Source organism: Simochromis diagramma, unplaced genomic scaffold (genome assembly GCF_900408965.1).
Source record: "Simochromis diagramma unplaced genomic scaffold, fSimDia1.1 OVJJ01000463.1, whole genome shotgun sequence".
In the NCBI taxonomy this organism is placed as follows: domain Eukaryota; kingdom Metazoa; phylum Chordata; class Actinopteri; order Cichliformes; family Cichlidae; genus Simochromis; species Simochromis diagramma.
Genome location: NW_024386941.1, coordinates 4,427,989 through 4,452,068, shown reverse-complemented (window position 1 = coordinate 4,452,068; position 24,080 = coordinate 4,427,989). Strand labels below are relative to the sequence as shown.

The following is a 24,080-nucleotide window of genomic DNA, read 5'->3' as shown; positions in this document are numbered from 1 at the left end:
CATTGATACAGCTGGACTTCTCATTCCCTTATTAATGTGGATATTTTGGAGTAATTCAACTATATTTGAATGTATATTTTATAAAGACTGCTAGTCTGCTTTTGGCGTGTTTAAACGAAGTAATTTGCTCACATATCTTATTGCAAGTTCTGCTGGGGACATACGCAAAGTCACGTCTAATACATCAATAGCACCACATTCTTTTACTAAATGAAACTGAGCGTTTATCCGACGCGACATTCTTTTTCCGCCCAGAATGACACAAACCACGTCCATTTAAAACCTGGCTAACGCGTTCCGGAGGAGAGATATCGACCAATTGGCTGAGTGGAGGGCGTGGCTCTCCTTACTCCAGCTAGGCAGGAGTATGAAGTTTGGGCTATCAGTGCACAGCTACTGTGAGAGAATGGTGCACCTCAGTGCTCACAGGTGCGTGATATTATCCAACTCCGATTTTGTACTCTTGCAACTTTAACCGAGGTACGCGGTTTACAAGGTTGCATGCACAAAGTTGAAGGTGTTTCCTCTGCAGTTCCACTCTACAAATGGCTTGGATTATTCACCCGCATCTGCACGGGACTGGCGCCGCTCTGATTCTGCTCGCAGTGATTCTGACAGGTGATGTGGTTGCACAGGTTTTTGACAGCTATGGATTATCATACGCTTTGAGGGCTGAGCTGTCAGAAGACACGATATTGGTTGCCAATAATGGGATACGCGTGCCTTTCGGGAGATCAGTCTTCATTGATCCCATCAACGATTTGGTTATCCAAGTTCAGCCCGGTGATAGATGCAGCATAACAGTCCTAGACAACGATCCTTTGTCTCAAAGACCTGGACACCTGTCTCCGAAAAAGTTTCCGTGTGAATTTGGTCCCAATGACGTGAAGTATTCTCACTTTGGCTCTCGGAGTCCCCCGAAGGATAGAGTGAGGTTACAACTCAGGTACGACACGCAAACGGATACAATTATAATACCTTTTATGATGGAGGTGGAGGTTATTTTTACACAGCTGGAGGTGCTGACGAAAAACATGCCGCTCACTGTTGAAAAACTGCTCGGCACAAGTAATCCCATCGATAAGAAAATTTTAGAATTCACCTATGATAGAAGTGCGCATCAGTGCAAAATAGCTTCCCTCTCCAGTGGCAATGTGCTGCCCAGGTATGGAAAACTTGTGGATGAAGAGAGCCTCGGAACAATGGTGGACTGTGATGAGTTTATTAAAATGAACACCCGTTATCAGCACACTTTCGCTTTGAAGTCACCTAACAGAGATTACATTCCGATGGTTGTGGAATTACATGATAAAGAAGGCAATTTGCTCAAGCAGGAATTTTTCCAGATTCTTGTCAGAATCAAAGAGGGTGAAGACAACATACCTCCTAAACCCAGCTTTGTTGCAATGATGATGATGGAAGTAGATCAGTTTGTAATGACAGCAATAACCACGGATATGCTGGCTGCAGAGGATGTTGAGTCTAATCCTGATGAATTAATCTTCAATATTACATCTCCCCTGTCCTTTGAGGAAGGCTACATAGTAAGCACTGATGATAGGAATTTGCCAATAACCTCATTTTACCAAGGAGACCTCAAAGAGCTGAAAATTGCCTACAAGCCCCCTGCTGTGGATTCGGACACTGAGAGGATTTTCCAGATTGAGTTTGAGGTTGTGGATGGAGAGGGAGCTGTGTCAGATCCTTTTGCTTTCATGATTGTTGTAAAGCCAATGAACACGCTGGCCCCTGTGGTTACTAGGAATACTGGACAATTGCTGTATGAGGGTCAGTCCAGGCCTCTGTCCAGTTCACAGAATCTGGAAATCAGTGATGAGGATAATTTAGAGAAAGTCAAAATGACTGTTATTGATGGCCTGAGGCATGGTGAATTGACTGTTCTGGGCTCCAGGAGGAAATTTTTCACCCCAGCTGACCTTGATGCTGGTGTAGTAATTTATCAACATGATGGCAGTGACACGTACAGTGATAATATTGTTTTCAGAATGACAGATGGCACAAATGAGGTGGAGTTTCTGTTTCCTATTACTGTTGTGCCGACAGATGACGAGCCTCCCATTATAAATGCCAACACTGGTTTGGTTTTATTCAAAAACCAAATGATGCCTATCACCTCGCTTATGCTCAGTGCAGCAGACATCGACTCAGAGGATTCCACAATTAAATTCACAATCGAGCCTCCTTTTTCCACACTGGGACAGGTGATGCTGCGTCAGTCTGAGGCCCCAGAAGACCCATCAACCTGGAAGTTTAATACAGAGGACGAAATGTATGAGAAAGTAGTGACTGAATGGCTGCAGCAGGATATTACTGATGGTAAACTGTTTTACAAGCACATTGGACCTCACAGTACCAGCACAGTCATGGATCAGTTTGTGTTTACGGTTCAAGATGACAATGACCCACCAAATCAATCAGGTCAAAGCTCATTTGTCATCAAAATTCTCCCTGTTGACGACCTTCCACCTGAACTGTACCCTGGGGCGACGCTGCAAATGACTGTGCATGAGTATCAGCTTACTTACTTCCGAAAGAAATTCCTCCGTTACACTGACCTCGATTCAGACGATCGTGATCTCAAATATACAATCGTGCAGCCACCGACAGACACAGATGAGAACAGCCCTGTTGTACTGGGAGCTTTGGTATTGACTGAAAATCCAAACACCGAAGTCACAACTTTCACTCAGGCTCAAATCAATCACCACAAAATAGCTTACAAACCACCTGATCTTGAGCTTGGAATTACCACTCATGTTTTGCAGTTTAGATACACTGTTGAGGATGTTTCTGGGAATACTGTAGAAGGGGTTTTCACTATATTTTTAAAGCCTGTGGACAACAAGCCGCCTCAAATAAAGAACTCTGGATTTACTGTGCTTGAGCGTGGCAGACATATCCTTACGAGTGCTGAGCTGGACACCTCTGACACAGACACGGAAAAGAAAAAGATAACCTTCACTTTAACTCAGCCACCACTGCATGGTCAGGTCCAGTTTACATTCATTGATATGACCAAAGGAAATGCTTTTAGTCTAGAGGATATTGCAAATGGCCTAATTTCATACATTCATAATGGAGATGAATCAACTGTGGATTCCATACAAATAGATGTCAGCGATGGGGTGCACATAGTCCCGATTACTATAAAGATCAATGTGAAGCCAATTGATGATGAGGCTCCAGCTATAAGTCTTCCTGCTGGCACAATTGGCTCCTACATAGATGTACTGGAAAATGGAGCAACAGAAATCACAAGTAATGTCATTCAAGGAAGAGATGAGGACACAGATGACCTCAGATTAACCTTCATAGTTGAAGACCCGCCGTCATTGGGTGAAATCCTGGTTAGAGGTGTTTCATCGGGCACATTCACCCAAGCTGATATTATTAATGGCTTTGTGGTCTATGCTCACACAAGTGGGGAGATAGGCTCGAGCACAAAGGAGGACTTTTTCAATCTCACTTTGACAGACATGTCTGATGAGTGGACTGTGGGAGGAAATAAGATCACAGGCGTCAGAGTGCATGTCACCATTCTTCCTCTGGACAGCCAGGCTCCAGAAGTCTTTGTGGGGCCGCAGTTCACTGTTGTTGAGGGAGAGAAGCATGCCATTCAGATTCTCCACATAAGCGCAGATGATGTCGACACCCCCAGCGATGACCTTCTATGTACAATCATCGTACAGCCGACTTCAGGGTATGTGGAAAATATTTCCCCAGCCCCAGGCTCAGAGAAATCCAGGTCTGGAACAGCTATTAGTGCTTTCACCATCAAGGACATCAAACAGAATCACATTTATTATGTTCAAAGCATTCACAAAGGAGTCGAGCCAGTAGAAGACAGGTTTACATTCAGATGCTCTGATGGCATCAATTTCTCTGAAAGGCACTTTTTCCCCATCTCCATAATCCCCTCTAATGATGAAAAGCCAGAGATTTACATGAGAGAGTTTGTGGTTATGGAGGGCATGAACATAGTTATTGACACTCCCATTCTGAATGGTGCTGATGCTGATCTCCCCTCTGATCAGCTGACATTCATCATCACCAAACCCCCCAAGCATGGATTTATTCTCAATCAGCTCACTACTGGCACCGTCCCTGTGTCTAACTTTACCTTGGATCAGATCAGGGAGGCCTCCAGCTACGTGTATGAGCATGATGACTCAGAGACCACAGAGGACAGCTTTGATATTGTTCTTACAGATGGAAAGTTCAGTGTGGAGAAAACAGTCATTGTTATGATTATCCCTGTGGACGACGAAACCCCAAGGATGGCAATCAATGATGGCCTTGAAATAGAGATAGGTGATGTGAAAGTCATTAACAGCGATGTTTTAAAAGCTACTGATCTGGACTCTGAGGATAGCACGCTAACATATATAATTCGATACGGACCCGGTCAAGGGTATTTGCAAAGAGCGACGCCTTCGGGGACGTTGCAAAATATCACAGTTGGAATGAATATTACACAAAGCGAGGTGGATCAGGGTCTGATTGTGTACATCCACAATGGACAAGAGGGAATTCGAGACCTCATCAAGTTTGATGTGACTGATGGCATCAACCCTTTGATTGACAGATACTTCTACGTTACAATCGGCAGCATAGACATGGTTTTCCCTGATGTGGTCAGTAAAGGTGTATCTCTTAAAGAGGGTGGCAGGGTTACTTTGACAACAGACCTCCTCAGTACCAGTGACCTCAACAGCCCAGATGAACACTTAGTTTTCACAATCACCCGAGCACCAGTGAGAGGACACCTGGAGTGCACAGACACACCTGGGATGCCCATCTCATCCTTTACACAGCTCCAGCTGGCTGGCAACAAAATCTACTACATTCACACATCGGATGACGAAGTGAAAATGGATAGCTTTGAATTTGAAGTGACTGATGGCTATAATCCCGTGTTCCGCACTTTCCGCATCTCCATCGCTGATGTGGATAATAAAAAGCCTGTACTGACGGTACACAGTCTGGCAGTGACTGAGGGAGAAAACAAACTCATCACACCTTTTGAGCTAACAGTTGAAGACAGGGACACCGTTGACCGTCTCTTGAAATTCACAGTCACTCAGATTCCAGTTCATGGTCGCCTGCTCTTTAACAACACCCGGCCTGTCACCTCATTCACAAAGCAGGACTTGAATGAGAACTTGATCAGCTACAGGCACGATGGCACAGAGAGTACAGAGGACAGTTTCTCCTTCACTGTCACTGATGGCACTCACACAGACTTCTATGTCTTCCCCGATACTGTATTTGAGACCCGAAAGCCTCAAATGATGAAGATTACCATCCTCTCCGTGGATAATGGTGTACCACAGGTTCTGGTTAATAAAGGTGCCCCAACACTGCGGGTTCTGGAGACAGGCCACTTAGGCTTTGTGATCACTAGTAAGACCCTGAAAGCAGAGGACAGAGACAGCATTCAGGACTCTGTGACCTTTAGGATTACTGTAGCCCCAAAACATGGCTACCTTATCAACCACGCCAGAGGAAATGCAACTATCAACAGCTTCACGCAAGGTAAGAAGGCTGCTCTTTAAAACTTTTCGGTCCTGTGACATTCTGATGGATTTGCAATCTGCTGCAGTAAAACTCACATAGAAGACTTTTCAAAATATTCGGAGCAGTCTGATGTGAATTTAATCTTACCCTGCTTTTACTTAGACTTTTAAATGGCCTTACTCCAATGGTCTTAAAAATCATAAACTTTTTGTTTTCACTCTAGAGAGCGCCTGTTTACAGAAAGAAGTATGCTAGTGCCTCAGGCTGACTAGTTCTCTCTGGAGGAGAGCATTTTTCAAACAGTGCCTAAAACATTTCACTTTGGAGGAAACTTAGGGTGGTTTGTGCTTTACCAGAGGAATATAACAGTAGACAAGAGAATTACAGACGTGATGATAAATAATGTGAACATGCAAACATGTCAGAGGGAGAGAGATGTGGTATTCTAGCTCCCAGCAAATCACTGGCTTTGTAAATAACATGGTGCAGTACAGAAGTTACATTTCAAACAGACCAGAGGGGTGTCTTGGTAATGGTAAATATCAGGATAGCAGCCACAGTTAATATCCACGTATTCCCTGCTTTTATTTACTAAGCCACTGTGAGATGCTTTCCCCTAGAGGCCTGTTCAATATTTCAAGAGTTCTCACAAGAGTAAACAGACAGTAAATAAAGACACTATCTCCTGGGCATTTGAAAGTTTAGGCTACACATTTGTATGCATCTGTCCCTTTGAAGGGAGATATTCTGACATAAAATATTGAACGCAGCAAGTGGAAACTTTGCAGTTTTTAGTGCTATAAGGAAGCTTGTCTAGCACCACGCTATCAAGATGGCAAGCAGACAGACTGCTGTGATGGCATCCCACGAGTCAAGCTGGTCTTAATGTCCGGCATCATTCAAGAGTCTTATTTGTTTACAGCCCTTTCAGGCAGTTCTTTTTGCTCGGATTCCCCTGGTGCTGTCAGCGTGCACATTTAGGCACACAGGCACAAAGACACTGACAAGTAGATAGGAACAAACTGAACATATTTTGTTAGTTGTTTTTGCCAAATAGCTGATGCAAAATTTTGTGAGCAGGATTTTGCTTGTACTTATGTAAATGTGCTCTTTTTCAGCTGAAATTGACGACATGAGCATATGCTATATTCTGAGGGATGGGGACAACGCGACAAACGACATCTTTCATTTCTCCATTGAGGACAGCGGTAAGTTCCTCAATTTAAACATCCACTCTTGGAGTTATATTGAGTGATAGCCGTTAAATTTGAAATGAGTCTGTGACATGCTCACTTTTGAGGATGATACAGTGAATTTGTCACGCTGTTGCTGTTTATTAAATTCAGATTTCTCTAAGAAGGGAAAGGCTTGAATCCACTCAACAATGTGCCTAATTAGGCAGAATTACAAATCAAAAGGCATCTGCAAAGATTGCAGAGATTTCCATTATTTCAGCTTAAGTAAGTGAGATAACAGGCATGCAGTGAAATAGAAGGAAAGATGTACTGTTTCTGGGTAGCTTTTGTTTATGCTCTGGTGAATTTCATTCCACCAGCATTTCGGAGAAAAAAGGAATGTTAGATCTTTTACGCCTATTAAAATTTTATTCAAATATTTATTAGTATATTCATTAGTTTGTCCTACTGCAAATGATGCCATAGGTAGGTCAGTCTTTTAGCACCTAATGTAGTCGCTCATTATTTTTTAGAAAGTAATGATTGATTTAGCCAGTTACTAATTAGTAGAGCTGTAGATATGTAATCAGACGCAGGCTCTGTGAATGGTTTGAGGCAATCATGCCGGTGTTGCCGATTAGCAGAAGCAGTGTGCCTGACAGTGTGTCCTTTCTGCTATCCTTCAGCTGTGATGAGTGAGCACAAAGGACGGCTCTAATAGGGGCCCTCTTTTCCCACAAGCACCTCGGCGAGCTCCCATTCTCATTTCTCATTTTCCGTGCCTTCGGTTTGATATTTGACAGGTTAAAATCAATCTCAACAGGTGGATGGGGTGCTAATAAGAGATGACTCAAATGCTGGAGCTTGTACTGAATATCAGCAGTTGAGCCCATGCAGATTTTTTTGTTGCTGAGTGAGGGCTCAGTCCCTTATTATTGTCTCACTTGGGCTTTCTTTTTTTGTTTTGTTTTAATGGATCTCTGTGGGCCTCTCTCCCTCTTTGTCACTTTCTTTCTCTGTGTACCTTGCTTGATGCTTGATGACACACATATCCCCACACTGGTAGTTTATCTTCCAGACTGGCAATTAGATTCACTCCTTTCAGCGCTCACTGCGAGACTTCAAAACAGCTTTTGTCTTATTCCGTCCTCAATCATAGTTATGTCCTCAAACAAAACAAAGCATAAAATGGCAACTATCAGATACAGTGCACCTCTCTAAAATGTCATTCTTTGATATGAAAATTGTACTTTATAGTGGCACCTAAAGAGCTTAACAAATTGATGAATGATCTCATTGGATGGCTGATCCATAAGGACTCACCACGTACTGCAGTGCAGTTTTTGAGGCAATCAGTGAAGATTTTTTTTTTTAATAAGATTTAAGCTGGGCTGGTGGCTGCCCTAAATCCCTAGACAGAGCCTGCAGCTCTTTGAACAGCCGTGTTGTGGAGGAGCTGAATGCCGTACACTGGCACACAGCTGCACTATGTCATGTTCAGCAGTGGAAAACATTCTCTTTCTCGCTTCAAGTTCATTGGGAAATTTACCAAATGCACTTGGCAATGCTATGAGTGTGAAAAGTTGCTTTTCATGTTGCAGCTGTTCAGTGAGATTCCACGGGTTTATGCCAATAGTTGTGACGAACTGTGAATGTAGTCACATTTTCGAGTATGCGCCTGCTGCTGACTTCTGATTACCATAATTTGTGTGCTTAAGCGTGCTGGTCATTGTTTAAACAGCACATGTGCAAAGCTATTGGATTTATTTATTTACTGTTTTTCCCTCTTCCAGGTGAGGTCATGTATTGGGTTTTAGTACACCACACAAAGGCCTACAGTATAGGATTTCTTCTGGTTCCATTGTCAGTCCAAACATAAAGTGACTGTCTGCACTTATTACAGGGCAGTACACTAATTTACTCCCGGCATGTATTCTCACAAAGGAGGATGAATGGAAAGTGCAAAGCCATTCATTGTGCTCCATCTGAATACTTATGGCAGTCTCACTTCTAACCACAAGCGTGCTTTAATTGTAGAAGCTGACATCATAGTTTTCCTAATAGACGGGTTGTCTTGTTAATCAGGGTACAGTGTTGGATTTTAATCTGAGCTGCCAGAGCGTCAGTTCCTCTTTGCAACAATGTATTTTCTGACTTCTACATGTTTCTAATTGTAAATGGTGAGTTCAGAGCCCAAATGTGAAACTGTGCTAGACCTGACTCGCTCTCATCCATTGTATAGCACAGTTGTATTAGAGTATCGACTAAAGTAATGACCTGTGCTTTAAGCAGGCAGATATTTTGTTTACCTTGATTAATTATGCTTGTGCAATTTAGGCGGTTTCACTTGATTAACTCGGCCACATAAAGAGAGGAGATGGGGTTTTTACTACAAGTAAAAACAACTGGGCCACATCCCAAAGTGCTTAGCATTTTTAATTAGTGAATAGAGTTTCTTACAAAGTACAACTTTTAATCCTGTTAGTGTATAAAAAACAGAATAATATTGAATTTACTTCCAAATTATGCTGCATTTTATGTGCAGTGGTCTACAAATGATTTGTGCATTTTTTTTATCTGATTTATTTTCCTCTTGAATTTCTTTAGCATCTTAAAGTTGATACTGCCGGCTTTTAAAGCTGCATTTAAGGTGTTTTTTGCCAAAAAGGAGACCACAGGATGAATGTTACCAGTGATGCTTGTGTATAATTTTTTGTCATCCTTGTCAGAGCTTTAAATTAATCATTCCAAATGACTAAATTCACACATTTTAACTTGTAGAGATGTCTGCTGTTTTGAAGAAACTGTTGCCCAAATGGAATGTCGATTTTTTCGGAGGGGGCGGGGTTGTATCTGTGTGCCTGTATGTGTGCTGCCCTTGTTATTCTAACTCAGTTAATTGTTGTGTTTTGATGGACTCCAGCTCTCCCCTTGTCTCCTAGGGATTCAGTTGCATTCAGGTGAGCTTACCTGAGCACACACGAGCCCTCGCATTCCCAGGCAGTTGTTCATGGAGCTGATTCCCTGTCTGCTTCCAGCCAGTCAGTCAACCTCACAAATGTTCTTAATGACAGACACAATGTAGTAGTCTTTGTTTTTTATTCCAGGCGCTCAGTGCATTTTTATTTTTTATTTTTATTTAAGTGAGCTACAAAAAGGCAGCAAAAGATCATTAATAGTTTGGGAAAAGAAACGTATTTTTAAGGTCAAACTCTGCAGGCATGCACAAAATGTCCATGTTTTCCTCATTTGACTAATGAGACTCGTTCGCTGTAAGAAGCATAGAGTATGTAAGTCAATAATTTCTAGTGAAATGGGTCAGCAGTGAAAAGAAAAATAGAATCACTTTCTGTCTGGAACACATTTTCTCACATGGAAAGAGACAATAGGGTGCATGTCTGCAGAGCCCACCTCTACAAGCGTGTTTTGTTTGTTATTTCTGCTTCGTGTAACAAGATAAGTTCAGGTCACCGTGCATACCTCGACCTAATAAATCCTCCAAACCATTTTTCACCTGCAGTAACATCTGATATGTATGTTGTCAACATAACTTCCATGTTATCGGTGTGTAATCTCTTGTGACAATGGGTGCATACTCCATCTTCTTTGTCTCCCCTCCTAATTCCAGGCTTTTGGGGGGGGGGGATTATATTATCTTACTCCCCATTGCGTGCTAGAGTACAACAAAAGTAAGTGTAGAACATGCACTCACATGCAGTTGTGAGGTTAGTATAGCTATATGTTATAATATCCCCATCACCGCACAGGAGATGACTCTGCAGTTTTGCAGCGTTTCTAGCCTGCTATTAATGAAACTGTCTCTTCTATACTTTCTTGTGGGGTATAACATTCCTCTGTCCTTGGGACCACTGGTATGAATCATATTCATAAAGTATGCTTTAAGCTTCAGCAAATTACATAGCTGGTCTCGTTGTAGTGATAGTTTAAAGGGGTTTCAGGGTGTTCGGTTTTCTTCACAGTCCAGCTGTGCTGCAGACAATAAAATAGGTGAAGTCGTTTTATTGTTATGGAAAAAGCATTTAGTGATAAAACATCTGGGCTTTGATTACAGAGCTGTTCCTGAGGCACAGCTGCTGCACTTTGGGGCTGAAAAACTGAATTACAGAATGGATTTAGACTAATCATTTTAGTTGGAGAGTGATTTGCGTCTCTTACCGGTCCCTTATGTCGTCAGCAGCTAGCTTTGTGTTATAATTTTCTCACTAGTCTGCATTGCAGTTATATTTGCAATGTTTACCACCCAGCAGCAGCCTTCTCTATTCAGCACAGCATAACGAGGTGTATGTGCAAGTTTGCTTTCCTTTAATGTGTGTGTGAAGCGTAGAGACGACTTAAATGAAAGCATATCCGCAAAGAGCTGCTGCGACTAACCAAACAGATGAAAAACCTGTGCTCATCTGTGAGGGGATCAAACATTCGCTGTTATCTAGCAGTCTTGAGCCAGTGAAATACTTAAAAAAAAAAGATTAAAATGCTTTTATTGATGATGAAAAGATGATAGTAGAATTCTCCGAGGCAGGAACGCCTAAATATGTTTCAAGAGGTTTCATTGTTCTGAAATGATTTAGGCACTGAATAAGCCAATGAATTCTCTTTTTTTTTTGTTCAGATTTCTTTGCCCAAGTCTGTTGGATCACTTTCAGGCCGTCTGTTAGTGCTGTGCCTCCTTTTTTTTATTGCAGTTCATTTTGCTCCTGAGTGCAGATTACAGCTCCGTATTTACAATCTATATTTAGTCCAAAAGGCATATTCTGCTGCCTCAAATGCATCAGAAAAAAAGAACACCAAATTCATTAATGATAGATAATGATTTGGAGCAGCCATGACAATGTCACATTTATTTTTCATTGTGGTGGTTGTGCTGATTACAGCAAAGAATGTGGGTGATTTGTTGCTTAAACATCTAGGGAACTTACTGATTTATTCTGATCTGCTTTAATTTTCCCATTAGAAAACAGAAGGGAAACCCTGTTTGATGATTTTGCTCTCTCTGTCTTTATGTGCTGCCAAAGTGTATGTTGCCAAGGTTAACAAAGCAAAGGCAAATTCCCAAAAGTATAGAAACCTCAGGCCCAGGCTTGTTCTCCGAATGATGATGTGTGTCGTCATTACTGCCTTAGGATATCAGTCTAGCAGAACTGAGATTCCTCTGGTGAAAATCCCCATTATGTGGAAAAAAAGGATTAAAGTTTGTGTCATCGGGTTTTAGGACGGCCCCAGACAAATTGAGTCATACTTAAAATAAATATAACAGGGGCAGAACAAAAAGGAAATAAACTTTAGGTCAAATTAAACTATTCAGGAATTTATTTTGTGTTATTATGTCACAATATAAAATATCACTTTCTTTTCACGCTCTGCGATGTGTCCTGTGTGATTTTTGGCCTCATGAAATCGCCCGATGGGACTGTTTTGACAAACAGCAGGGAATCTGAGTGTTTGTGATGCTACAGTTGCTGCTGTAACAACTCTCTTTTCACAGGAGTAGAGCTTTTGTTCACTTTTGAAAAATCACTCTGGATAATGTGTTTCTGGCCCCTGAATCCCAGCAGTGGACCAGAGCTGCTCCTCTCCGCCCTGCCGCATGATAAGCCACTGACAGCTGGGCCGAGGCTGTAGTGTGTCACAACTCTCTCCAGCTATACTTGGGTTTCATGATTGGAGCCCTTTGCACGCTGCACCTCCTTTGTACACATTTTCCATGCACGTTCACATTCGCATACACAAAGCATTGACCGTCTTTCCATCACTGGGCCAGCTGTCTGATTTCATAATCAGAGATGAGGCTGGCACTGCTAAAATCTTTCATCAAGATGCTTGGCATCAGCTACAGTTTAATTGATAACGGCTTTGTCTTTGATTTCAAGCTGTTGTCTGTTTTGATTAGAGTGCTGTGATGTAGAGCAGAAACAACACCAGCTTCTTTTATTGTGATATCATCAGCATATTATTGAGGAGGGACAGAGGGGTTCAAGTTAGGGGTGCGAATACATCACGGATCGGTTGCACTGGTGATAGACGGATTAATAGATGAAGTCAGGCAGGAGTCTCTTTGGACTATATTGTTTGCAGATGAGATTGTAATTTGTAGCGAGAGTAGTGGCACGGTGGAACTGAGCCTGCAGAGGTGGAGGTATGTTCTGGAGAGAAGAGGAATGAAAAGTAGTGCATGCAAGACAGAATACATATGTGTGAATGAGGGAGAGAGAGAGAGAGAGAGAGACGGATGTAACAGTGACGCTACAAGGAGTAGAAATAATGAAAGTGGATGAGTTTAAATAGGTGAGGTCAGCTATCCAAATCAGACCATGTACACGGGAGGTGAAGAAGAGCGTATTGACATGGTGGAGTGACTGGAGATGAGTGTCAGCTGTGATTTGTGATGGATAGAAGCAACAGTGAAAAGGATGGTCTGATGGTAGATGTTTGGTTTAGAGACAGTAGCGCTAATGAAAAGACAGGAGGCCAAGCTTTGGAAATGAGTGCATCAGAGGGACAGCTCAGGTCAAGTGGTTTGAAAACAAAGTTAGAGAGGCAAGGCTAAGATAGTTTGCACAGGTGCAGGGGAGTGATAGTGGATATATTGGACACAATATGTTGAATATGGAACCACCAGGCAGGAGGCAAAGTGGAAGACCACAGAGAAGCTTCAAGGATGTAGTAGAAGGAGGACGTGCAGAGCGTTGGTGTGACAGAAGAGGATATTAGGGACAGGGTGAGGAGGAGGCAGATCACCCGAAAGAATAAGAATAAGAATAAGTTTAGTATATAAATATGCAAGGGAAATATATACAGTAGAGAGGAACTGAAGATGATACGCATTTAGACACAGACTCACTTGAGAAGGTTTTTATTTTCACACATGGTAGGAGTGTGTCTCTGGGCTCTCGTCTCATGAAAGGTGCTGATGAAACCCTTTGGGGATTCTGATCAAGCTCCCACTCACCATCACCTCCTTTCTATAAGTGTAGCCTGATACTCAGGATATGAGGAGTCATCGTGTGGAGAAATGGATTGGGAGGTGGGGGGGGTAGTCATAGGAGATGAAAGATTGAAGTGCTTTGTTGGTCCCTGTATTGGTGAGGGCAAGGCGTCAAGCTGCTTCCTGTCGCCTGTAGCGACGGCATGAATGTGCTGATGTGCACTTCACTCTCTAAACACTGCCTGTGTTGACAAGGTGTGAGAGCGCAAATGTAGTAGGTAAACTCTGCATGAATTCAGCTGGATCTACATATGAATATAAATGATTTAGAGTTTGCTATAGATTTGATTAGCCGTGAAGAAATGTTATGTAGTCAGTAAGTATCAAGCTTCTCTCCATTTCAAGGAATGTATGACAGCCTCAAACTATGGTTATTTAATTCAGACAACATTCAGAGCTGAAGGCAGTGCATATCAGTATTTTTCCACTACTGGTCAAGTAATATGTCCCACCAAAAGTTGCCTTTGATATGTGAATCAATTCTTAGTTATTTGTCTTATATTGCATTTTCTAAAATTTGTTTTGGCTTATATCAGTTTGAGAAGCACAAAAATAATTCAAAGACAGCCGTGGAAATGTCCAGCACTCAGATGAACCCTTCCCCCCATTAAGAAAACTCAGGAATGTCTTGCTGCCAGAAATTAACTAGACCATGCATGGGCTTATCTTGGTTTTCCAGCACATGAGCTTGGAGTGAAGTGAAGAGTTACATATTAGCAAGAAAATGGGACAAGAGACAGAAATAAAGGCCAAAGGAAGCAAGTTGAGACAACTGAGCAGTCTGGTAAAGAGGTTGCATTTTACTGCTTATTTTTTCAGGCGACTGGCTAAAGCCACTACCCTCGCCACCAAACATTACTTCAAACGTGATCAGTGGTTAATAAGTCATATGTATGAGCAGAACATTTGGTGCGATTAAAGCTTCGAAACATCAGCTGCAGATTTAATTTCAACTTTAAAAAGAGGTGATAATGTTTTAAAGGATATTCAGTGTGAAATTTAACAAAGCAATCTGAAGGTAGGAATGACATTTCTGCTCTCTTGTAACTCCAACATTCATCTCTTGTCCTTCATGTCTAATAGTTTTCAGTCTGAGAAATATTCAGATTGATTACATCGCATTACTTTATTCCATTCCATGGGATGCCAGGTAATTGTGCTCCCTACAACACTGAGTGCCTTTATGTGGTAGCACACAACACAGTGGTCTCTGAAGAGAATAAATTTAAATGATAGTATTATGCAATGTGGTATACTCCGAATAGAGGTCTTGCAGCACAGAACTCATCCATGCAACGACAAGAGTGTATCTGACTTTGTAGTCGGTTTTCATATCATAAGGTTCACTGTCGCCAACAATGACTTCCAGAAGCTATTTTGACAATGATTCAAAGGCCAGAAAAAAAAAAGAAAAATCCATTGGATTGCCTAAATTAAATGTTGCATCCTTAGAAGTACTCTTCTTTTAACATGCCAGCAAATATTTTTGAACCCAGGGCTTGTTCTGCTGCACAGACTAATCTTCAGTCCAATATTAAAAGGAGAAGACAATAACAACACTAAGTCCTTAGACATTTTCTTCGCTCTTTTCATGAATGCAGAACAGCATGCTTATCTTTAAAATGCAGGTTTGCACAGTTCTACTCAATGGCTTCTTTTCATCCATCATAAACAAAGGGCCAACAGTTATTTAACACTTCTTTAGGAATTACCATTTCAGCTTTTTAGGGAGCAATTCGCTCCAAGGCAAACGCTTTACTACATGTGAGGATTTGCAAGTAACAACTGTGAAATGCAGCTGAAACATGTTGTTATAGCCGAAGCCAATGGAGGCCGGCCCAACAGACTCGAGAAATGCCCGGCTTTATTAGTATGGAGCGCATGAGTCTGGGGGACTGGGATGGGGTTTTTTATTCTGTGGTCTCACACTGCTGCTTTCAGCAAACAGTCCACCATTATTCGGTCTGACAAGAGAGCAAACACTGAGCATTCAAGGGTCAAGAAAAAGCACGTCCCCCCCTCTCTTTGTCAACTCCTGTCTTCCTGCATCCTTATGTTTCTTTGTTTTCCCTCCCATATTCGCACTTAGCCTTGTACCTCCTTGTTATTTTGCTACCTTTGTTCTTCTGTTCAGTCGCCAGCAGTATTTGAGAGTTGGGATACATTTTGCATATGCACCTGTAACAATGTAAGCTCAGGCAGACACATTTTGTTCTGCCTGAGGTTGAGGCTAAGATAAGCTCAAAAGGCATGTTATTCTTGTATTCTTTACAGCATGCTATTTGGAAAGGTGTTTGTTTTTTTTTAAATAACTCCATGTAAACGAAACTCAAAGGGTTGCTAAAAAAATTTTTGGCACCAGCTTCACTTCACGCAGCTTTTTCAGCAGGTCACAGAAGATTTGCACATCTACCTCAGCAGCTTATGCGCCACGGTGTTCATACTGTACATAATTGACTGGTAATGAGCAAAGAACTCCTGATTTGAAATCCACTGTGACCTTTACTTGTGAATGTTGAAAAAAAGCCCTGTAGTTGCTAATTCAGCCTTTTGTTGTAACTTCCCTTGCTATTGAGAGTTCAGGCTTATGCTCCGTAAACCGTGTGGCTGACTGTTAATTAAGACACTCGAGGCCACGTCCTCTTCGACAGGCTGGAATGCTATTCAAGGGCAATCAATGAATACTTTGTCTGAGCTCACCTATACAATCAAAATATACAAAGCCCTCAGAAGAGGCTTTGATACCTCTTTTGGAAAGAGATATCCTTCAGAAATGTGATGCACTTTAAATTCCCTGTGTATTAACTTTCATGGTTAAATCTTTAAACATTTGTTAAATCTTTATATATTGAAATTTATAACTTGAAATCTATGTCGATCGTGATTTTGTTAAGTACTGTATTTTCATCAAATATAAGAAAAATATAGAAAATATTAGCCGTAAAGCCATGATAGAGGTCCTGGGCACTGGTATAGCTCACCCATATGCTGAAAGACTACTGCAGCGGCCTGGGTGTCCTCACTTTCCTGTCTGTTTTACTATCCTGTCAACATGCCTAAACACAAAAAGTACCTCTAAAAATATAGAAATAAGTCCTCACCTTGAGTGCTTGGCACAGTGCCCCATGTTGTAAAATCACAAAGTGCAGACATGCACTGCAGAGTTGGCTTCATGCTGCTTCTTAAGATTTCTGGAAATATTCTAATTGAACTAATATTTCCTCCCAAGGCTAATAGGATCGATATAAAAAGCCTGAATGTTTTCATTTGCAGTATGAGATGTCAGTGGTTTGTAAATTTTAGAAATGGTACATTTGTCTATTGTCAGGATAACTGGAAATTGGAGCTGCCCATGCAAGTCTATACTCTTAACTTGATAACTCTTTAAATGTTTTGGTAAATAATTTATGAACTTACATATTTGAGAGTAATGAACCTTTAAATGATGGTGATAATTTGCTAACATTTAATTTGTAAGATGGATGTTAGATTTGAATTAATTCTCAACATAACTGCCAACATATAAATGTATAAATGATCTGAATTTATACAGGCGGATTTGTGACTTTGAAACTGGAAATACAGTAGACGTTTTACGACGGATGTTTTTATTTCAAAAATGTATTCTTACCAGTTATTCTCATGTGTCTTTGTGATATCTGCACCCACAAATGACATCATTTGTGGCAGTGTGTGAAGACACTGGAGTGTGAAGAAGATTCCCAGGGAATGGGTGACCTTTCCCTACAGTCACATTCAACTGTACTTCCTCTGCCACATTTCTTTCCTGGGGATGAATAAAGGAGCCTCATCTGAAATAGGAGCTCTGGGAATTGCTCATTGCCTTTTTACACATGCGAGTGGCTCACTGTGCAGTTTCCACAACAACCTGGTGCTGCAATTAGGAATCAAAAAGTGTAAACAGGATGACTGCTTAAAAGGATCCTTAGTGTCAAGAACAGGGTAGAAGAGAGTATTGAAATCATGTTGTAAGTGTTTTGAATTTCATTCTGCAGATGCTGGGTAGAATTTTTTTTAATTTTCTGATTCTTGTGAGGAGCTGATAATTTGATTCTGTTTTGATTTTGTAAAATGTTTTATGAAACTAAAAAAAATGCCTTTAAGTGTAATCCAATCATAGCCAACATAGTTATAGTTGTCACCCTATAAAGTCTCAGAGCAGAGATGTAATGCAGTAAGGAGACATTGACCTTCTAAACAGCTTTAAAAAAAATCAGGATTTAGTCAGTAAGGACAGGTAATTCTAACTGCTACACTTCAAATTTGGAAAGAGCTCTGAGAATTTAATCACCTTTGGGTTCAGATGTTAATCTCGAAGAACTTTCCCTACTGAGAGCAAAGCATTGCTTGCTTTAAGCCTTGCATGGCTCTCTGACCTGGCACCTTTGTACAAAAGCACCTCTCGCCTTTCTTTCAGCATTCACAAATCTTGCCCCAGAGTGACCACCGTGTGTTGGAGTGGACACAGAGGCAACAGCAGCCAGAAGGGACGCTGCTGGAGTGGCCAGATTTATGGTAGACCAGTTCCCTGAAAGTCTGTGCTTATAGAAAAGGGTTTAGGACCTGTGAAATCATAACCATTCTAAATCTTTCAAGCCATGGCCAGCTCTCCACTCGTTACTGTGCATACAAGGCTTAGGGAGATTAGACCATATCGCTCTCTCTCTCTTTCTCTACTCTGCCATGTGCTTTTTTTCCTTCAACAGGATTATTAAATCCCTTTTCCCTTAATTGGAGAGGTGAAAAGTATGCTGGTATAGTCTCACACACCATGGACCTAAAAGCAAAGGTCATTTTATAGGAGATGATTATATAACATGTTTGCTTTCCATCACAGAAATTAACCATTGAAAGAAAATTAGGTATTGATTTGTCTCTTGACTTATATGTTCTCAAAGGCGACATTGCCTCCATTATGCAAATTAATTAAAGACGATTATACTAAAATCGCTAAAACCCTGGATGCATAAAATCGATTACACACTAGAGATAAAATAAATAGCATGATTACATCTTTGAGGACACATTGGATTCTGATGAAATTTTAACCTAGCTGTAAGATTGAGAAAGCAACCCAAATTATTCAAAGCAATTTTCAGTGTGACCATAAATATTCACCAAATGTAGCCAATTACCTCAAAGCTTGATGGCAGCCTGATCATTAGATGGGGTGTCTTGCTAATGATCCACATGTTGAATAGACAGACTGATTTACACTTACCGACATTTTTTGATGCTAATTAAAAGATGGCACGAACAGTAGTTGGGGTTTTTTTTTTGTTATTGTTTTTTTTTTTTTCTTTTTTTTGCTGCTGGTGGTTTAAGAAAAATAGGACTGCATGATAATGTTTTAGAGGCACTGATTAATAGTATGAATGAATTTGGTTTAGCAAATTGCTTCAGGAGACTTTATGCCTCGCACTGCAGGTGTGGAAACATCATTTTGTTATCCACACCAGCGCAAACAAATGAAGTGTAGAAAAACATTATCTGTGCAACACTGAAGCAGAGTTTGTAGTTGGAAACATCTGCATATGAAATACATTTGAACTCATTCCTTAAATATTTATTTCTTGGCTTTTCTCCAACATATAAATGCATAAAAGTCAAATAAAATGTTATTCTGCACTTAAACATGCTCTGCCTTCAGTCTCTGATAGCTGTACAGAGCTGTGAAGTTATACTTTACAAGTTATTTCATGCATTTATCAATAAATTAAAAATAAATAAATAAATTGAAAAGCTCTTGTGGCTTTTTCTTATAGTGGGGTCTAAATTGCACTCGGAAGCTTTGAAACACAACAAACCAAAACACTTAAATTACTTTGCAGGTTTGGTGCACAATTAGTTATCGAGCTATATTTTTTATTAACATTGCAGTGCTGAAATGTGCAGAATGAAAGAGAAGGAGGATTGATTAGCACAGACTGTCTATGTTGACGTTTCATGTTCCTCATGTCCCTTTTGGAGTTCCCTCAGGTCCTTTGGCTTCTGCTTCCAAAATCTGCGTCTTAGATTATAAATTAGCCACGTGCATGTAAGATAGACACAGCTAGTGCTTAAATACACAGAATAAAATGCCTTGTGAATATGAGTGAAAAGGTGAATGTGGCTTATAGTGTAAATTGCTCAGCAACACCTCAAAAGCACTGTATAAATGCCAGTCTATTCCATTACATGACAGTGAATTTAAAGTACATGTATTTTTAGATACATTTTGTCTTTTGAGTCTAAAAGGATTCATCAGTTAGTCCCAGTTTATCCTTCATAATCAGCGCGGTGCAACTCTGTGGGCAAAGAGCCGCCTATCTGTCTGCCTGGCTGAATCCATGGGGCACTCTGGCCTGCAATGCTTGACGGTGACCAAATAAGGGCTGACTGCAACATGTATGCAGGGAGGAGACCATTTTGTAAGTTGGCACAGTGCAGCCTTTCACATTCTTTGGCCCCACTCAAAAGGCTTCTGTCCTTCATCACGCATCCACTATGTGAACGGACAGCAGCTACATGAACTGTACAAGAGGGTTTCTCAGATGGTTCATGTATGAGGTTGGCTGTAGTTAAGTGCTTGTTTGCAGAGTCTGACAGTTATCTCTAATATTTAGAGTGACATCCACTGCCAGCGCTTAAAGGCATACTGTGAAACTAACAAAGACAGAACAAAGGCAGTTTGTCAATCCGGTGAATTCATTAAGATTATCCAGGGAAAATAAGGATAATGTGGAAATATGGTCTAATATTAAATCTAAGACTAGCGCTGCAGAGCAGACCCAAACATAAGTGATACAGATATTCACTAAATTCTGTCTCACTACTGTGAAACCTAGTTAAAGATTAACTTGGATGTTTTCCTTTGGGCCTCTTTGAAGTGGAATTAGTCCAACCCCTGCTTATCTTAATTAGAAAGAAATCTAGGGGAGTGAAGTGGTCTTCTGGAAATGAGCACCTCCACTCCCTGAAGCCCATACTAAAGCTTAACAAGACCTTGAGGAACGCTAAACTTAACGTTTTCTAATGTCATTCTGGGACTCTACCTATAATATACTCTGGTATAAACTGTGAACATAAATATTTTTCTTCTGATGTTTGAAAGTGCGGGTCAGTGCTGTGTCGTCCTCGGTCTCTTATGGATAGGGAAAGTGAATAATTAATAGAGCTTGTTCAAGTTTGTGAATAACGCTGAAGGTGAACAGGTGTTTAATGTGAGTGATCCTGAAAAAGAAGGGAAGAAAATCCTCCTTGAGGCTCGGTTTGTTGCGTAGGCACTTTTTTGAGTGTCATGTGAATACTTATGCAAAACAGAACATGAATTGGTGTGCATCTGACTATATTCTGTTCCACTCTCTATCTGAATATTTTAGTGTGCAAATAATCTGTTGCCTTCATTTTCTATACCTACATAGACTCTATCTAATGTAAGGTTCAGATAAACAAATGGTGGCAGAAGACTAGCCAAAACCTCTGCTTCCATTGCTTCCGTGGAGAACAGGCGCCACAGCTCAGAGATCACACACACAGTGTTTATTGGTGGCATGAGTGACATGCTGCTGGCTTTAATCCAAATAGTGTAGGGAGGCCCTGTCATACATAGGTCACCTGTCTCCAGAAGAATAATGCGGAACACACAGGAAGCAGAAAGCCTACACTGTGGTAGACCTCAAGAATGTGTGTCAGGTTCCCATAGGATGTTGTACTGTCACTTAATAAAAGTTATGTGTTACATATGTAATATTTGATGTATTTTGCCAGCAATATTTTTCTTTAAAAGCATGTTTTCTCTGCACACAGAATTTTATATTTTAAATGATGTTGTTTTTTGTACTGCTAGTGTACTGAGAAGCATAACAGAGCTGAACAGCTTGATTTTATTAGTTCAAATTTAATGCCACATTGACTTCCCAAACAAGCTTTTCACTCTGGAATTGTCATTTGTGTCTTGAGATCAGTGATGGAAATTTTGTCATAATGTGGTGCAAATGTTTTGCACTTACCTTGTGATCTACTTGATCTCGTCTTCAGCACCGGTGGCTTTGCCTACTAAAACAGAAAAGCGAGGTGTTCCACAGTGACATAGTGCCTGAGCAGACAAACAAGTGAATGCTAGCATTACAAAATGATTAAATGTTATTACACTGCCAGATAGACCTTTTGATCAATATTAGATAGCTACAATTTTCATATTTAAGTATAATTTAAACACAGAGGGAAATCCACAGTATTTGAACTTTCAAAACGTGATTCTGAATCAGAATGAGGTGAGAAACAGCCGTGCTTTGAAGTTGTGTGTCAACTAGATATGCCTGGTGTCAAACAGAGAAATAAATACTCTGTTATGGGCAGAGAAAATCTGCTTTCTACTCAAGGTTCACAGTTCAGTCCTTTCCATCTGGATCTGTAATTTTAAGGAACCTCAGCATATGTCTTGTTTTGTCTTCTGTCTTCTTTCGGAATTTACTGCATTCTTTATCTTCTTAGCTTTAAACACCCTGTCTGGTTGAAAACATCAAAGTAAATCAGTGTGTTCATTAGATTTTAATGACATAAATAATACAACGAGTTTTCTATGAGATGAGGGAAAAAGAAATATTTTTTGCTACTTGTCCTCATGCATCACACTGACTTTTTATACTTTCAAGCAGTTAATGCCCCATATTGTCAAATGGGTATTTAACACATGGGTATTAAAGGCCTGGTGTTGCTCAGTGCGAGAAAACATGTACAATAACACCCAAAGTAACAGGTGCAGAGAATATTTAATATGTACGCGCACCCACTCGAGCATGCACAGAGTCACCGAACCTCATAATGCATGCACCCTCACACATAATAAAACACCCAGGGTGAATGTATATAGGTTTTACCCTTCACAGTTAGGAAGGAAATGGACACAGCAGAGTGGTCTGCTGGACGTGACAGATTTACTGGCTGTACCGACAAGAATGGGGAGGAGTTGAGACTCTCAGTTGTGCCTAACATCTGCAAAGGCAGCACTTTAAAATCTCTGAACAGTGTCCCGGCACCCTCCTGACAATTTCACTTTTATTTCACTACTTTCTGAACTGCCAAATGTTCTGTGGCTCATGCATCTCCATCTCACCATCCTCAACCATTACAGCACCAGCCAGACAATTTAACTGTGCAGTCTGGTGGATGCATTTGGATTTTTTATTAACCTGTGTTTCATTATTTAGACTCCCAGCCATCGCACTGGAAATGACCATGTTAAAATGCGTTCCTGTATGAGTCCGTGCGTGCATGTGTGCTCATTTTGGTCTGCCGGAGTTTGTGTATCTGCGTTTGATGCCTGTCTATGTGGTTCTGCTTTGAGTCTTTACGGTCAAATAGTTGCAGACATGCCCTCCAGGACTATAACGTCGCCCTTTGAGTGCAGCTTCAAAAGGCATGGATGAAAAAAACCAGTTCAGACAAGAAACAGACACCTTTTATCTTAATCAGAAATGAAGCAATTAGATGGCACAAACTGTTTTCCTTTTGCTTAAGGGCTGTGCACACCGCATACCCCTCACTGAGAGCAGGCTAGAAGTCAAAGTCAAAACCTGGGGGTATGCAAGAACCCATCCTAATAGAGGGTATTGAAATTTCTGTATCGCCTCTGAATCAAAATGATGTGCCCATTTTTGGACCATTTAGTCCTGGTTAGGGTTTTTAATTCGTCTTCTTCTGTGTTTCTGTATTAGGATTTCTCAGTAGTCCTTTTTGAAGAAAAAAAAGAAACTTTTTCTTTTTGTAACAGGCGGCAACAAACTGAAGAACCAACAGTTCCGTCTGAACTGGGCTTGGATCTCCTTAGAGAAACAACACTACGTGGTGAACGAAGAGGCCAAGTTCCTGGAGGTGGTGCTGAAGCGTAGGGGCTACCTGGGAGAGACATCATTCATCAGTAAGCAGATTTTACATCAAGTCACTTAAAATGTCCTTAATTCATCTTAAATGTTACCAAAAAGCAATGAGAGGAGTTGAATATGTTCATCTTATCTTAACAAAAATGTTCCCCATTTTCTGATTCTGGATATTTTCAAAATAGTAAAGGAATAAATGCTGAACATGTTACATGTTTGTGCATTCTTTGGTCAACCACTGATGATTTGCTTGCTGCTTCGCTCCAGGATTAACTAAAGATTAACTCACCAAATTCCACAGAGTCTGTTAAGTTGTTTTGCAGTTAAATTCAAATACACAGGGAAGCAAACATATAGCCCTTGTTGGAAGATATTCACTTTCTCAACACCCGTTTGTTTAAGTCTGTTTACTTGAGTGTCGCAGGCCACCATATCGTCAAGCATCCACCGACTCAAAAGCCCACACGAACGCGCATTGTTATA

General features: G+C 40.8%; 1 protein-coding gene across 2 annotated transcripts in view; it reads left to right on the top strand.

Moving 5' to 3' along the window:
• Positions 1–357: 357 nt before the first annotated feature.
• Positions 358–24,080, top strand: part of frem2b (FRAS1 related extracellular matrix 2b) — a 49,445-nt gene continuing 25,722 nt past the window's right edge. The window contains exons 1-3 of one of the 2 annotated variants that reach the window (XM_040037400.1): positions 358–5,556; positions 6,657–6,746; positions 23,492–23,638. In XM_040037400.1, coding sequence (XP_039893334.1) covers positions 546–5,556; positions 6,657–6,746; positions 23,492–23,638 — 5,248 coding nt within the window. In that variant the 5' untranslated portion in view covers positions 358–545. The remainder of the gene's footprint in view (positions 5,557–6,656; positions 6,747–23,491; positions 23,639–24,080) is intronic. The other variant, XM_040037401.1, reaches the window with a different exon arrangement.